Source organism: Phaseolus vulgaris, chromosome 7 (assembly GCF_051622355.1).
Source record: "Phaseolus vulgaris cultivar YP4 chromosome 7, ASM5162235v1, whole genome shotgun sequence".
In the NCBI taxonomy this organism is placed as follows: Eukaryota; Viridiplantae; Streptophyta; class Magnoliopsida; order Fabales; family Fabaceae; genus Phaseolus; species Phaseolus vulgaris.
In genome coordinates this window covers 51,197,702-51,214,199 of record NC_143504.1, presented here as the reverse complement: position 1 = coordinate 51,214,199, position 16,498 = coordinate 51,197,702, and the positions used below count along the sequence as shown (strand labels likewise).

Sequence of the window (16,498 nt, the reverse complement as noted above, 5' to 3'; positions counted from 1 at the left end):
TCCTTATGACAGTAGGATTGCAGTTTTTTGATTTGTGGGTGATATCTCTGGCATAAATCAGCTGGCTGCAACATTCCTGAAAAGTTGTGACATTAGAAAAGATGACTAACGCCTAGCCACGGGGAGATAGTGGTTAGGACCTATAAAGGGACAAGGACAAGCACAGTGTTAAAAAATTAAGCTACATTGAATGCTGTATCATGCAGTTGCCCCTTGTCCATATGATTGCAATGAGGCAAAAAGGTAGTATTAGTGATAATTTCAACAAAAGACATTTCTCATGCTTCTACTTATGGTTGCTCATTGCCTGGGTCCTATGCTCTCTGGCTTCCAATAAATAGCTTCTACTTATAACACATGCTTGCTTCTTCTACCCCCATACACATTATCCGGACCCAAATACAATGCACTCAAATCAAATAAAGGAAATGGAATAATGAGCATCATAGCATGCAGAAAAGAAGGACCCGGAATTATAATTCCCAAGTACTAGTGTACCCAGTGAAAACAATCAGTGTGAAAGTGATACACTCCTAACAATAATTTACATTCATCTCAGGGTAAAACCAAACTTTAGAAAAGAAAAATGCCCACGCCTTGTAATTTAAGCAAGGTACTAATTACTTATTCTAAAAGCAAAGCTTTTTGATTTTCTTTTTCACAACAATTCCACTGTCAGACTCACTAAGTCACTATCATTGCAAAAGTCACTCTACACTCAGCATTTGCTTCTGCCAATTTTCACCACTGGGATTCAAAGATCTTTGCTTCATTTGAATGACTAAGCCAACCCAAACTTGAAGATCTCCATTTTGATGACTGAAAGTAGAAAATAATACAAACTCCAATTCTGATGGAAGAACAACATATTTTTATAACTGCATCTAGGTTTTGTCCAAAAAACGCAAGAGATGAAAAAGAAAGGAAAACCTTCTCACACTAAACATCATTTTCCAAAGGAAGAACTGTCTTTTTGGATCCCTTTCCATAACAAAATGGGAAGAATGCTCTTCTACATTTGCTGTTACAGTACTCACTTGCACTAGCCTCATTCTGATGCCTGTTTTGTTGTATTATGACTTGAGCATCCAAGTAAGTTTGTCTATCATGTGCTGAATCCATTGAGAAAGATCTTCTAATTGGCTGAATGAAAAACTGGTCATCTTTTTTTCTGATATCAATACACTCATCACCCATGATGGAAACATGGTGGCACTTCCTTGGTTTCAAGTGCTCCACCTTCCTTGTAGAGTGGTTTCGATGTGCCAAGCTTCCCCTTGAGTCATTCCTCTCTTGTTGCACCTGTGGAAGCACTGCTCCAGGCTCTCCCCCCAGTTCAATAACCACAAAATCTTCATCACTACCCATATTGGAGAGCAACTGAGAATCCTGAGGAGAAGAACTTGGAGCTATGATATGATCCAATGGACAGTGTGAGTTGCCTGAAATGCTAGATCTGCAAAGCGGGCAATTGGAATTGGCCTGAAGCCACATATCAATGCAGTCCAAATGAAAGGCATGGTTGCAGTTGGGAAGAACTTTTAGCACATCATGTTCCTTAAACTCAGCCAAACAAACCACACAGCCATACACACTTTGGTCCTCACCTTCTCCTTTTATGAACTGAAACGTTGGGATTTCTCTGATGACAGATTCATCAAGCCCTCGGTTCCACATAGCAGGAGAAAATGCTATGAAGGGATCCTCATTGTGTCGCATTCGCAGGAGGGAAATCCATCTCATTGGGTTAACTTGACGCCAGTTTGAGCAGTATCTTGTTAAGAAAGTGAAGTAGCTGAGGAGCAACAAAACAGTGGCCAAGACACTGAGCACAACAATAACAAATATGGGAAAAGCATAGTCTGATGAAGCAGGTTGTGGGGGGTGTTGGAGTGTTTCAGCCTGGGCTTTGATGGGTGGGAGAGCTTCATATCCAAGCTTGTTGTTGTAGGAGTGGTTCTTGTTCAGTGCCATAAGCAAAGATGTGAATGAGAGATATGGGAATCACTTCATAAATAGCTTTGACTAACGTAGTTACCTTTTTTTATTTGGTTGAATGTAGATTAGGATCAAAGATTAACGTTATCTGTTAATCTTGTCACACCATGTTAATACAAATGATATAGCTAAGTAAAGAAAAAAAAGTCATGCCAGCAAGTGAATTACATTAATAAGAGAAATGATATTATATTAGTGATATTATTAGTCAAAGAAGAGTTGAGGAAAGTGTAAATAAAAGGTATGAAAGAAGAAATGGATTAGTTGTGAGTAACAACAGGTTAAGAAAGACACATGTGGTGATTAATTAGAAGGAAAAAAAAAGTTGTGAGATGAAGAGAAGCACGAGGGGTCAATGTTTGTAGCATGTTTTGGTCTGTTTTCAATGGTTTACTTATTCTTGGAGGTTTCTCTTTTCTCTTATATGAACCTTGCCTCCTCCTCAATCTCACTAGTGAGATCACATCTGATATCTATGATGGCCCTACCACCCCACAATTAATCACTCAACATGTTATCAGATCACATTCATCCTTCACAATAACATCAAATAACATGAAAATATGAAAAATTATGACACATCATGCTCACAGGGCTTCTCTTGTCTAACTATTCTTCTTTTAACAGAGTTCTCGGGGGACAAACTTTTTACTGCATCTTTGTTTGGATTCAACGTTCACACACTGCAAAATATTTTATGTTATCCCTTAATCATACAATATTATTACATTTATTAGGAACAACTTCTCACTGCCAATGCCTTTCACACACTCTTTTAATAATAAGATAATATCTGATTGAGTGGTAAGATTTGTAGTAATAACAGTCCCTGTGACTTTCAAATTATTTTTATAAGAGTCTCAAGTTTTCAATCATTATCAACAGCAGCAGTTTGTTTTTGTTTGTCTTCAATTTAATATGGGTTGGGCCGGCCAAACAAAAGTCTGGTAGCCTGAGAAACATCTTCTTGAGATAATTTTCTAAGCCTTATACAAAAATATTATATTATTTTAGGTATCAGATATCAATCGTGGACCAAACAAAATCGGAGGTATTTCTGATTTACTACCCAACATAAAAAATAATATAGTTTTTTAAAATTAGACAGCCGGCAAATGATTCTCTGCAAAAATAAGGAATAAATCATATTAATTGGGTCTCAAAATATATACTTCATTGGTTAAATCAATCGTTAATATTATGAATTGAGAAAAATACCTTAACATCGATTAATACTTAAAAAAATTATTATTTTATAGTATAATATTTTATTTTAATAAACGTGTCAAAAGAAACTTTATTAATAATTTAATGTACTTGATGGATCAACGTTTTCATCAAGTAGAGTCAAAAGGATATAGAAATTCACGACATGTATTTTTCTTGTTCCTCTTCAACATCAAGACATCCAGTTTTGGCTTTATAGTCTCACTGGTGAAACACAACCAAACTACTAAAATTAGATGGATAAACTTCTTTCAAGCCGGTTCAATCATGAATCTCTCCCTGGGGACTACATATTCCCACCAGAATTAAGACCAGGAGACCTCAAAATCCCCTTTAGCAGCAGTATTTCTGTAATTGATCTCAGTGAAGCACAAAATGGTGATAGAACCAACACAATTCAGAAAATTATCAAAGCTTCTCAGGAGTTTGGATTCTTTCAGGTTCAGATAATGATTTTTTTTTATTGCTGTTATGATATTATTTTGGGTAAAGATTAATATTTCTATGCAGAAGTTGAACATGTTATGGTATGGTAATGTTTAATGGAAAGTTATATGTATGATTAGAGCAGGTTATCAATCATGGAATTTCCGAGAATGCGATGAACGAAGTAAGAAGTGTTTTCAAGGAGTTATTTGAGATGCCCGAAGAGGAAAAGCAGAAACTGTGTTCAAATGATCCTTCCAAGAAATGCAAGATGTTCACTAGCAGTGTCAATTATGCAACTGAAAAGGTTCATCTGTGGAGAGACAATTTTAGGCACCCATGTCATCCTTTGGAGCAGTGGCAACACCTCTGGCCTGAAAATCCATCTAGATACAGGTAAATGAAAGTGGGAAATTATAAAACTTGAATCTTTTCATTTGAGTTGAAGAATTGTTTTTGCTGCATTCAAATTAAAAAGTTCTATTCAATCAAATAGTTACTACTAGTGTAGGGTTGTTTTCAGATAAATGGAGTTCAAGTCTTAGCTGTGTAAATATTTAAATGATTTGTCTTCTACAGTAGTCTTGTTCATCTTTTGCAGAGAGTGTGTTGGGTCGTTTTCAGTTGAAGTAAAGATGTTGGCTTCTAGGATCTTGAGTTTGATAAGTGAAGGGCTTGGTCTAGAGTGTGGATATTTTGAGAAGGGTCTTACTGAGTCTGTATTTCTTTCAATTAATCATTATCCACCATGCCCTGAACCAAGTTTGGCACTGGGAATAACAAAGCACTCAGATCCTAATCTCATAACCATTTTACTCCAAGATCATGTATGTGGCCTTCAAGTGTTCAAGGATGGAAACTGGATCGCAGTTGAGCCTATTCCCAATGCATTTGTGATAAACATAGGCTACCAGTTGCAGGTACATTTCTCTTAATTCATCAAACACTTTCATCAAGAAAATTGGAGATGTGATAAATAATGTGCATGATGGAGAAACACAGATATATAAAATAACACTGTGCTAGAAACTTTGTATGTTTCCACTTGTTATTTTTTTTCAAGTTGCAATTTCTTTCACTAAACTTGCGGTGGGAAAATTTTGTTGATGTGTTACATTGGAATACAGGTAATAAGTAATGGAAAGTTAATAAGTGCTGAGCACCGTGCTGTGACAAATTCACATGATACACGTACCTCTGCTGCTTTCTTCGTTGCTCCTTCAGATGAATGTATCATAGAGCCAGCAGAAGCTCTCACTGATGAACATCACCCTCCAATCTATAAGGCCTTCAACTACAAGGATTTCAACTCTCACTACTTTGCCAAATATGGTAATACAGACATAGTGCTGAAATCATTTGAAGTACAAAAGGGTTAAGTGAAATGTGGAAAGGTAAAGGAATATGGAGTGATGTAATAAAGGGAAACTTCAATTTGTCATCTTTCACTCTGTTGGCTTTGCTTAATGGTAGAGAAGATCCTTCATGAATAAATGAAGTTCCTCAGTTTGGTATAGTAAGAATTTCTCCTATTTTAAAGCACTGTATTTCCATTGTTTGCAAATTTATAGATGCAAGATATGAATATTATTGATGAATATAGTTAACCATGTGATATTCAGTCTTATAAAGTACTATCCACCTGTACAATTAGAGTTGTTTATTAATATATATATATATATATATATATATATATATATATATATATTTGGAAGCCTACCTTCCTATTACAATTTCAAAAGGACGGCATAAGTTTTTTTTAAAGAGTTTAATTGAAATACATAGATAATGTAAACATTTTTTACACCATTAGTCAATTATAAAAATATCATATATACTAATTTATAATTTTTTTTATAATAATTATCTTATAAATTATATTTAAATTATTTTCTAATTGATTGTAATGTTTACAAAATTCACACTTTGATTCTTAACAACCTCCTCCTCGAGTGTGAGTATCTTTCACATTGGCGTTTTCAACCACAAATAGTTAACTAGTTCCCTTTATTTGTATTGTCATTTTATCACAACAATGGGCCACACTTGTTGAAACCCGTACTAGAAAGACTTTCAATATAAGAAGTTCACCGTCTATGATTCTTCACCCACGTACTTTTTCGAGTTGGTCACCAAGATGAACCAGGATTTGATACCACTACTAAATCTTTCGAGGGAGACACACTAAGGAGATTTGACATCAATGAGCTATGAGTCAAACTCGTATAGAGATCATGGTACCACCTTTAACCTAAAACAAATCACTACAAAAAAATTATTAAATAACAACCAAATTTAGAGATAAAAAAAATTAGTCACTATATTGACTAAATTATATATTATTTTAGAGTCTAAAAATGTTCGATATCTAAAGTAATTTCTATTATTAATAAAAATTTATAAAATAGTTTCTAAATTGGTATCTAAATTAACTATCAAGGTTTTAATTACTAATAGTTTAGATTCTAAATTAGTCTTTAAAAGACTAATAGAGACTAATTTAGAATATAAAATAGTTAGTAGCTAAAACCTTGATAGCTAATGATTAGATACTAATTTAGAAACTACTCTATTAGTTTTTATTAATAATAGAAACTACTATAGATATCAATAATTTTTTAATTTATAAAATGATCTCTAAGTTAGTCAATGTAGTAACTAATTATTTTGCTCTCTAAAATTAGTTTCTATTTAATGAATTTCTTGTAGTGATTAAGGCAATAAGTTTGTGGGTCTTTCTCCTTATATTGCTCAACTTTCTCATTTCTACTTAATGTGAGACTCAAACTCACACTTGGATTCTTAACACCATTAATAATAAAATATTACAAGTATTGTTTGATCCCATTCATGGCTTGCATTGAGTATACAAAAAACTACTCCTAATTATCCCTTTATTTCCCCCTAAAATAAACATAATATTCTTTGATGCTAAGACACTTTTGGAATTCCCAAATACTTTATATCTACCACTCCTAACTTACAATAAAAGTTGTTTATATAGAGATTACAAGAAAAATCTTAGTAGAAAGGACATGATTTTTAAACACTTCTTGCTAGAGCGAAATACTTCATGAAGTGAAGAATTTACAAATAAAAGACACTCTTTATACCGTCTAATAGATAATTTGTATGATTTTTCACTTAAAAACTTTTCAAATGTTGTTGCATGTAGAGTAATAAATAGTAATATAGAATGGTTAAAATTTTCTTGTCATTTTTGGATGGAAATTTTTTATTTATAAACATTTGTGAAAGACTTTGGGGTTTGGATTAAGATTCTTTATCCTTGTGTCAATGTTTTATCATAATATGATTTTCTTTTGGTAAACATATTTTTTTGTAACACTCAACTTGCTATGCGTAGGACAACTTTTTCTTTAAAAACCCTTTTTAAGTGCTAGCAACACTAAATTGAGCATATAATAATAAAAAAAGATTTGTTCACTTTGTTATAATCTACTTGACATTTGTTTCTCAAATTGCATACATAATATACAAGCTATTTATTCAAAATTACGTCTTATGATATTTACGTGTGTATAATATCTACTTTTTATGGTTGATATCATCTAGTCACTTTGTGTTTCTTATGCTTTGTGTCTAGTCTTTATCCTTTTTTAGACTTTCATTTCTTTTGTTCGTGTTGTTTAATATTTATGTAGTCTTTTATAACATCTAATTTTCATCTAGCATCTAGTTATTTTGAGCTTTAGAATAAACATATGATCTTTCATGGGTTTTTCTAACTTTTATCACAAAAACTTATTTTTTATTATCATGATTACACTATAAAAAAATATGTTTTATGGTGACGGTTATTGTTGTACATATTGTAAAGAGAGATGCTTGTAAACGTCATTATTGTTGTTAGTATTATTTTATCGGCAAATAAAAATCATGAAATGAAAGTATTTAAGGATACATCTGTTGAACAAGATGCTTTGATGTCTCCAAATCCAAGAGAAAAGCTTGAAGACCTTGCTGCTGGGTGTTTGTGTGTGTTGTCCAGTTGTTTGAAACTTGTTAATTCACTCCTTAAGATGATCCAAGTTCATTTGAATCTTTAACCTTTTGAAAAGATGAGTTTTATAAAATGTTGTTGAAATTTCAACAAGTTGTTTTTTGAAACAACAGGTTGTTTTACCTTAGTAGTTTCAACATGTTGAAATTTCGAAAACAGGTTGTTTTACTTTAACAGTTTTTGTAAAGGTTTTGAAAAACTTGACTTTGTTGTTAAGTCAATTCAACCGATTGTTTCAACAAAACAATTGATTGTTTTTATGAAAACCTTAACATAATTCTGTTAAGTGGTTTTAATATGTTTTAAATGATCATAACTACCTTGACTCCTTTATTAAATGTTTTTGACCACTTGGTTGGTATATATAAAGGTAGTTTTACGCTCCTAATCTTGGAGTAAGAGAAAGAGTTTATCAAAACAGTTTTTCCAAGATTTGAAAGAACTTTGGATCATTCTGAAGTGTGTGGAATAGGATTGGGTAGTAATTCTGAACTTTAAGCTTTGTAATACCCAGGTGTATTCTATTCTCTTATTCATTGATTACTGTATTTCTGTATTTGTGTTGCCAATGAGTGTTGTGTGTTCTTGAGGTATTCAAGATCAACATTCTTGGTGTGGTTTGCCAAAGGTAGTGTGTTTCTTGAGGGGTTCAAGGTCACTACTTTGGTGTGTGGTGTTTGTAATTTGGTTTTGATTGTATAGTGGTTTTCCCAGTGGTTTCTGGAGACTGGATGTAGCTCTTGGTGTAAGAGTGAACCAATATAAATTGCTTGTGTGCTTATCTCTTACCCTTAACTCTTTAAATTCTATTTTTAAGTTGTTTAAGTTCTAACTAGTATAAACAACCGATTGTTTTTATGATATCATCTTAAAACAATTTTGGGTCTTTGTTTCCTTGATTCTTTTCTCTGTAATTCAGCATTGAATTTCATTATACCTTTAAAGTTTGCGGAAATCTCTTATAAACAATTCACTCCCCTCTTCTTTAAAGCCATATATTCTAACAACTTCAATCATGATTAAAAAAGCCATATATTCCTACATAAAACCCAAATAAGATCCAACATGATCCAAAGAAATAAACCCTCAAAGACTAGATGCACACGATTTGTAACGTGCATCAGACATAAAAATCATGGTCATTGTTGTTATAATCTGACTTTTTTTTATAATAAATTTTAAAATGTAATACGTGATTTCCAACTAGGGTAATTTGAATATTAAATTATTAAATTTTAAAATGTAACATGTATAAGTTTTTTTCAGTGTAACTATTAAGGTATTATTTTCATCATTTAACTATAAGAAAATCATTAAATATAAATCAATTTAGAGACAAAAATTAATTAGTTGTTATATTGACTAAATTAGATATTATTTTAGAGACTAAAAAATTGTTGATATCTAAATTAGTTTCTATTATTGATAAATAATTTCTAAATTGGTATCTAATTAACTACCAATATTTATCTAAAAACTTTGTAGGTAAATCAACATTACCTACAAATTACCCACCGATCAAAATTCATATGTAATGTGGATGTAGGTAATTTACCTACAGACAGTGTGTTTGTGGGTAACAGAAAGAGTAGTTACCTACCAACTTCAGTCCCTCGATAAATTAATAGGTAATTCAACATATTTTATTTTTAATTTTTTAATTTTTTTTATTACATATTATTAATATTAATAATATTTAATATTATAAATATTATTTATATTATTACCTATTATTAATATTATTAAATATTATTTATGTTATTAATATTATTAATATTATTCTATATTACTAATATTATAAATAAATAAATAAATATAAATATAGGTGGATTGGGATTCTTTTCGTGCAGCATAATGATCCGAGGAACCACTTTGAGAGTTTCTCTTTAGATCACATCAACTCTAAACAAACAAAATAGTATTTAAGTTACATATGGCGCAACTCAAGTCTTGATTATGGCTGGCTAAAATACAGGAAGAAATCATTCACGTACTCCCTCTCATAATGGATTATTCCTAAGTGTATTAAAAGTTGTCATTAAAAAAGAAGTTGGGCAGGGGTGTGCAAAGGAGTAGAAAACAGCAGGGGAGGGTCTGGTCTGAGGGGGCTGGGGCATTTAAAAACGCACACAAGTGCTCTTAAAAGTGTGTATGCTGTTATGAGTGATTTTAGTCTTAGTAATGATCTTAACTAAAGACTAGGAAAGGTTACTTATTTGTGCAGGGTGACAAGGATTGGAAGGAAGGGATCGTGAAGTAAAATAAATGAATTAACTTATCAAATTCTTCAAGCCGCAGCAGAGGACGATGTGTGCGACTATGGTTGGCGATGATTAACATGGGTGGATGAAGGAGTGCTGGGCTGCATTGATAATATCAGTCTTTTTTTGGTGTATTTTTTAGGTTGGACTGTATGACTAACATAATTTGTATGTTTTGGTGATATGTACAGGGCCATAAGTGAAGCCAATTAAATCATTCCCAGCCAAAACAACTCCATTTTACCACTGTTAAAATGATTTTTTGTGGCTAGGAATGGTCTCTTGTAAACAGGTGGTAGTTGGGGAAGGATGAGGAGATGAAAAGGATGCATATCTTTTGCAGCAACAGTAGTTTCAAACAGTAGAAAGACTTTGTAGAGTTGGTGCTGTTGCTGTAGGAAAAAAGGAAAGCTATGACTTAAAAGAGAAGAATTCCTGGACCAATTACAGGGATATCACAAGGAGAAGGTTACAGTGATCAAAACCCACCCAAATTTACGAAGAGGAAAAAGAGAAGGGTAGTTCCTTTTGATGCATAGGCGTCTAGTGCTCATATGGGGAATGCCTAATAACCCTCATTTGGTTTGAGCAATCTTGTTACAAGTGTATAGAATACCTAAAAGGTGGAATGTATAAAAGGATTGTGAGACCAAAAGTATCACATTTTAATTTAATTTATTTTTGTTGATAATTTTTTTTAATATTATTAAATATTAATAATATTATAAATAGTATCAATATTATAATAGTATTAATATTATATATAATAATAATATTTTTTTATTAATATTATTAATAGTAATATTATTCGTAATAATATTATTAATAGTAATATTATTTTTATTAATATTATTCGTAATAATATTATTTTCATTAATATTATTAGTAATAATATTATTTTTATTTTTATTAATATTATGATTAATATTATTTATATTATTAAAACTTTTAAAACTATTAAGATTATTTATATTCTTAATAAAAATATTTATGTTAATAATTAATAATAATATTTAATTTATTTTAGATATAGATTCGTGGTTAAAATTTGTAGATAATGTAAAATTTACCTACGAATAGAGATCTGTGGGTAATAATATGTAAGTAATAATCTGTAAGTAAAGTTGAATTTACTTACATATTGAGATTCGTGAATAATATCAGTAGGTAATGATTCGTGAATAATATCGGTAAATAATGATGAATTTACCTATGGATTCAAATCAATAAATAATATGTGTAAATAATATTAAATTTATTCACGGATTTAATTTAGTTAATAAAAACTAATTATTTTTAATTTTTAAAATTATTTTTTTTAATAATTTTCTAGTAATGTTTGTACCTCTATTAAAAAAAACTTAGTTGTTGTATACATATAGTTTTGTCTGCTCATAAATGTAATTGGTTCACTACACAAATTTGTTTGAGAAATATTTAAAGCTTTGTTAAAAAAATTAATTATTTCAATAGAATTTTCAATGGATGCCCATTATAACAATTTTTTTTCAGTAAAAGTAATGTTATGAAAATATTAAATTCATCAGTTTAATGCAAATTTGCAGGTAATTATAATACGGGATAATTATGGACAAACATTAAAGAAATGATTTTTTTTGACGAAATTAGTTATCAATTAATTTTTATATTTGATTATAACAACTACCTTTTTATGTTACCAAATGTTTTATATATTTTCGAATAATTTTCAGTTTTTTCTGTTGGTGAAGATATACTAATTTTCAGTTGCTTTTTGACCAATGTTTGTGGCATAGTTGGTCGGTCAAGTGGCTCTGTAGTAGGGCTCCTTTGTCGGCCCTAATGGGCCACAAGTGAGAGAAGATGAAGCTGGAAAATGGGTGGCTGAGAATGTATGCAAGGACCAAACTTAGTACTTCTTTCACTCCTAAAGTCATCACATATAGGTACCTATAATAGTTGCCTTACAACATTCACCTTCTGTTCAACTACCATAATCTTATCTAACTATAATAGTGAAAATTATATTTCTGATTTATAAACACAATGATCACTTACAATACAGTTATAATACGATGTCTGTTACAGAAAATAAACCATGTTTTGATGCCCTTTTGTATTGCTTAAAATTGAAGAGCAGTTTATTGTGTTTGCATATGTTTGAACAAAGCTACATCGGAGACAGCAAAATCTCTGAGGTGAAAACCATGACGAGGACCGTTCCAATTTCCACCCAAATCCAATGATGTAAGACATGATGCTACAGCTGCTACCGAAGTTCAATGTTTCACCTTAGAATAATATATTACCCACACATGATGAACAAAAAGTTATTATTTTATTAATTTCATGATCTTTGTCCAATCCAACCCTCAGCTTCACAATGATAATAATATTCAGGTAACCCAATCAGAACTCTACAACAAAACTTTTTGTTCCTTAATTCACTGCAACTAAATTCTGGTTGAAAGAGATGAATTAATTTGATCATTTTCTATTTTCAAACATTTTATTTGAATGACTCACGTAGCATAACCCCTTCTGTATAATGTATCATCCTTGTGACCTCACCTTCAATCTGGTTGAGAACCAGAAATTCTAACATTCATTTATGAATAACTCCAAAAAAATTGTTTGAGGTGACCCTCCGCAGGCCTTTTAGCCATCACCAAAATTTGTGATACATCCACATACGTTGAACTCTCTAAAACAATCTCAATCACAGGGTATCAGCATATTCATTACTTTTCCAATGCATTGAACCTATGGTGAATTTGGCACTTATGTGTAGCAAGTATAAATAAAATGGTAGATGTAACAAGGGTTAATAATTTTTTGGTGAGCCACAATGGAAGAGGACTCCTCTAAGGACAAAAACTTGCACACCAAGAAAGAGCCACACTATAGAGGAGTCCGGCAGCGGCCGTGGGGGAAGTTCGCCGCCGAAATTCGGGACCCCACCAAGCATGGTGGCCGAGTGTGGCTGGGCACATTCCTCACGGCGGAGGAGGCTGCCAGAGCTTATGACCGTGCTGCCTTTGAGATGAGAGGTGCTTCAGCCGTTCTCAATTTTCCAAATGAGTATCCTTCATGCTCTTCTATGAGCTCCTCTTCGTCATTAACACCTTCTTCTTCTTCTTCAATGCTTAAACATGATCATGGTAAACAAGTTATTGAGTTTGAGTGCTTGGATGACAAATTGTTAGAGGACCTTCTTGATTTTGATGACTATGCCTACGAGAAAGACTTGCCTAAGAAGTGAACATTAATTTGTGTGATCAAATTTCTATGCTATAGATCATTTCAATGCTCCTACCTACCATAATGTCTTCATCATAAATAATTTTATTTTAGCCAGTATTTTACTTTAGTGTGTTCTATTTGTAATATATTTAATTAAGAATGATATGACTGAACCTTTTAATTACTTTTATTGATGTCTCCAATTCTCAGAATAAAATAGAATAACTTGCATATCTGTTCACCATTGTGTAATATACTTAATCTTCCCTTTACCATTAAATTTCAATTTCTTTATTATTATTATAACATATATAAAATAAACATCTATAATAAAACAAAAACTACATCTTCCTATGGCAGGTGACATGTATAGTTTACTTTATTTTAATTAAAAATATTTAAGCACTATAGTATTAAAAATAAGAAAGTCTGCATATAAAGGTATGAGTCGGTTTTCACTTGAGTCACCTGAGCAATCAGCATCACAGAGAAGTCAGCAAGATTAAGAAATTGTATTAACTTTTTTGGACATAATATCAAATCATTCCGTTATTTTCTATTCATTCTTTACTTTACATGTCTTCTCTTTATATATAGAGAGAGATAAATAAATAAAATTAATTATTTAGTGGAGAATCACAAATAATGTTGGTTGTAGATGTGGCATTTACTAGTGATATATTCAACATGTAAGTTTTTAATTCCGACGTCAGTAAATATGATTAATATATAACATATGAAAAAAATGGGGCATGAGAGAAGTGATTTCCAGTTAGATAGATAGATAGATAAAATGAAAATGAACTAAAATAGTATTGGATGGTAAAACTGTGACAATTTTTTTTTTTATTGAATTATCCTAAGGTAAGTAAGTAATCATAGTTGAATCATAAAAAGCAAATTTTATTAGCTTTTAAAAGAAAATGTGATATAATTAAATTTATATTGATTCTACCAGTTTAATAGTCAATAAAAATATCATACTTAATTAAGTTTTAAGAACTTCATAAATTTAAGTCTTTTAATTAAGTTTTTATTGATTTTTTATTTATTTATATTTTTCAATTAAGTATCTTATTGTATGTTGATTGAGTAACATTATCCTATCTCGTCATTTTATCTTTTGTAATTAATATAAAGTGATGTGGTTATTACTGTAAACAATCAAAGTTACATGTTATCTTAAATTAACTAAAATATTTATCACATAATACATTAAAAAAAATCATTAAATAAAAACCAATTTTTAGAGATAAAAATAATTAGTTGTTATAGTGATTAAATTATAAACAATTTTAAAGACTGAACAAATTATTGATTTCTAAATTAATTTTTATTATTGATAAATAGTTTCTAAATTGGTATTTAATTAGCTACCAAGTTTTAACTACCAATTATTTATATTCTAAATTTGGTAGCAAAAACCTTGATAGCTAATTAGATACCAATTTATAAACTATTTATCAATAATAAAAACTAATTTAGAAAACAATTTTTTTAGTCTCTAAGATGATTTCTAATTTAGTCAATATAGCAACTAATTATTTTTTATTTGTAAAATTAATTTCTATTCAATGATTTTCTTGTAGTGATATTATTTTATATTAATTACAAAACATTTTATTTCTTAACACATAGAAAATAAATATGTATAATAACGGGATAAGATAATAACCACATCATCCAATTAAATAAAAACAATTAAGACTCAATTGAAAAATATAAAAAAATTTAAATATTTAATTGATAACTTTTTAAATAAAAATCCAATTAAAAATACATAAATTTATAAATCACTTAAAACTTAATTAAACCAAAATATTATAACTGTAGATATGCATGTTCTATTGTAATGTGGACTATAATATGAGCTAGTTAGTTTACTTTTCAGGAAGTTTGAATAGGAATAGGAGGGCTTAAATAGTAATACCCATTGGTGTCCGCCATTCCTAATCGGGTTATAAGTTCAGGACTCAAAACATAGGATTATTTTTTAAAAGTGGACCAACATGTTCATGTAATTGAAGGCAATTGCTTCCTGTACCATATCACTACAACCAATCACAGGGGAAAAACCAAAAATACCCTTGGGATACATATAAAATTACATTTCGGACTCCCTTTTTCAGAATACAATAATCTCTTCTAGATAAATTTTTTCGGAATGTATTATTTTCAGTTCCAGATTTTTACCCTTGATTGATTTTCCGAATTTTTATATCCGAAACACAAATATCTCTTCCGAATTTATTTTTCCAGAATACATTATTTTTAATTCTAGATTTTTATTTTCGGAATAAAGGGTATTTTCAGAATTTTTGAAATTATGTTGGGTGGAGGTTCAAAATGTTCAGGGAGCATTTGCCATAATTGAAACGTAACAAGCTTACAGATTTAGAGGACGATTCTATTTACACTTTTTATGTGTTTGGAAAATACTTTAATTTTACCTTCTTTAACGTTGTCCCTATTTTAGCATTTGCCTTATTCATTTAAACTAATTTTTGAAAGCCTAAAAATGTTAACAATTCCACAACTTAGTTATGCAAGTATTGCAACTTTTTACCTTTTTATAAATTTATTTATAAAATGTATTAAATATATATTTTTAAATCGAGACATATACTTATTTCCAAAATATTTTGAAAACGAGTTGTTAGAACATACAGAAACCAAAACCAGAGAGGGTGTGAAGAGAAAAAACAGGGGTGCAAGTAAAAGAACCCTTACCTTAAGTTAGATTAGGAGTTATTCTACATAATAATCAGTCATTATACACTATTTGAACGTGCATGCATGCACCCCAACTTAGGGTGTGTTTAAATAAACAGCTAAGTGTTTATTGAATTATTATTTATTACGCCAACACTTAAGTAAAAGCTATTTTAGTAATTAAAGAAATAAACTATTTTACGTAAGTTATAAGCAGTTTTCATAGGATATTCTAAATGCTTATAAAATAAGTCATTGTAAGTTGCACACTTCTAAACAAGTACTCCCAAACATTTTCACAATTGTTTATGATATAAAATATAAAAAAAAATCCAAATAAATTGTAAATTAACTCTTTCAAAGTCACCCTTATTTATGCAGCCTATTTGGATAATGCAAAAATAAAAAACCATTTGAAGATAAAAACACTAAGATTTTTACTAGAGAGTCATAAATTAACCATACAAATAAATCTCACACACCAAATTAAATTCAAAATCTTGAACACATTTTTAAAAACATTATCGTAAAAAGCATTGTTAACTGTATGTATAATACAGGTTGCAGTTTGGATAATTTATACACTCCGACAAAAACAGTTAACATTGTGTTGTTCATGGTTGTATGT

General features: G+C 30.4%; 3 protein-coding genes across 3 annotated transcripts; 2 read left to right on the top strand and 1 right to left on the bottom strand.

Annotated features, from left to right (window-relative positions):
- Positions 1 to 528: 528 nt before the first annotated feature.
- On the bottom strand, positions 529 to 2,074 carry LOC137829999 (RING-H2 finger protein ATL16). The gene has a single exon (XM_068637062.2). The coding sequence runs from the start codon at positions 1,972 to 1,974 to the stop codon at positions 940 to 942; it is 1,035 nt and encodes a 344-aa protein (XP_068493163.2). The 5' UTR covers positions 1,975 to 2,074; the 3' UTR covers positions 529 to 939.
- A 1,254-nt stretch (positions 2,075 to 3,328) lies between these two features.
- On the top strand, positions 3,329 to 5,282 carry LOC137829998 (protein DOWNY MILDEW RESISTANCE 6). The gene is made up of 4 exons (XM_068637061.1): positions 3,329 to 3,665; positions 3,797 to 4,047; positions 4,253 to 4,571; positions 4,779 to 5,282. Exons 1-4 carry the CDS (start codon positions 3,462 to 3,464, stop codon positions 5,028 to 5,030), a joined length of 1,026 nt encoding a protein of 341 aa, XP_068493162.1. The 5' UTR covers positions 3,329 to 3,461; the 3' UTR covers positions 5,031 to 5,282.
- Positions 5,283 to 12,757: 7,475 nt separating this feature from the next.
- LOC137829397 (ethylene-responsive transcription factor ERF096) lies at positions 12,758 to 13,399 on the top strand. The gene has a single exon (XM_068636200.2). The coding sequence runs from the start codon at positions 12,764 to 12,766 to the stop codon at positions 13,175 to 13,177; it is 414 nt and encodes a 137-aa protein (XP_068492301.1). The 5' UTR covers positions 12,758 to 12,763; the 3' UTR covers positions 13,178 to 13,399.
- Positions 13,400 to 16,498: the final 3,099 nt, after the last annotated feature.

What these genes read in the sequence shown, in the direction of transcription:
- LOC137829999 (XM_068637062.2), bottom strand. Translation starts at nt 1,974, where the DNA reads ATGGCACTGAACAAGAACCACTCCTACAACAACAAGCTTGGATATGAA.
- LOC137829397 (XM_068636200.2), top strand. Translation starts at nt 12,764, where the DNA reads ATGGAAGAGGACTCCTCTAAGGACAAAAACTTGCACACCAAGAAAGAG.
- LOC137829998 (XM_068637061.1), top strand. Translation starts at nt 3,462, where the DNA reads ATGGATAAACTTCTTTCAAGCCGGTTCAATCATGAATCTCTCCCTGGG. An exon ending in AGGAGTTTGGATTCTTTCAG is followed by an intron (nt 3,666 to 3,796) that starts GTTCAGATAATG and finishes TGATTAGAGCAG; the next exon opens with GTTATCAATCATGGAATTTC. An exon ending in ACATAGGCTACCAGTTGCAG is followed by an intron (nt 4,572 to 4,778) that starts GTACATTTCTCT and finishes ATTGGAATACAG; the next exon opens with GTAATAAGTAATGGAAAGTT.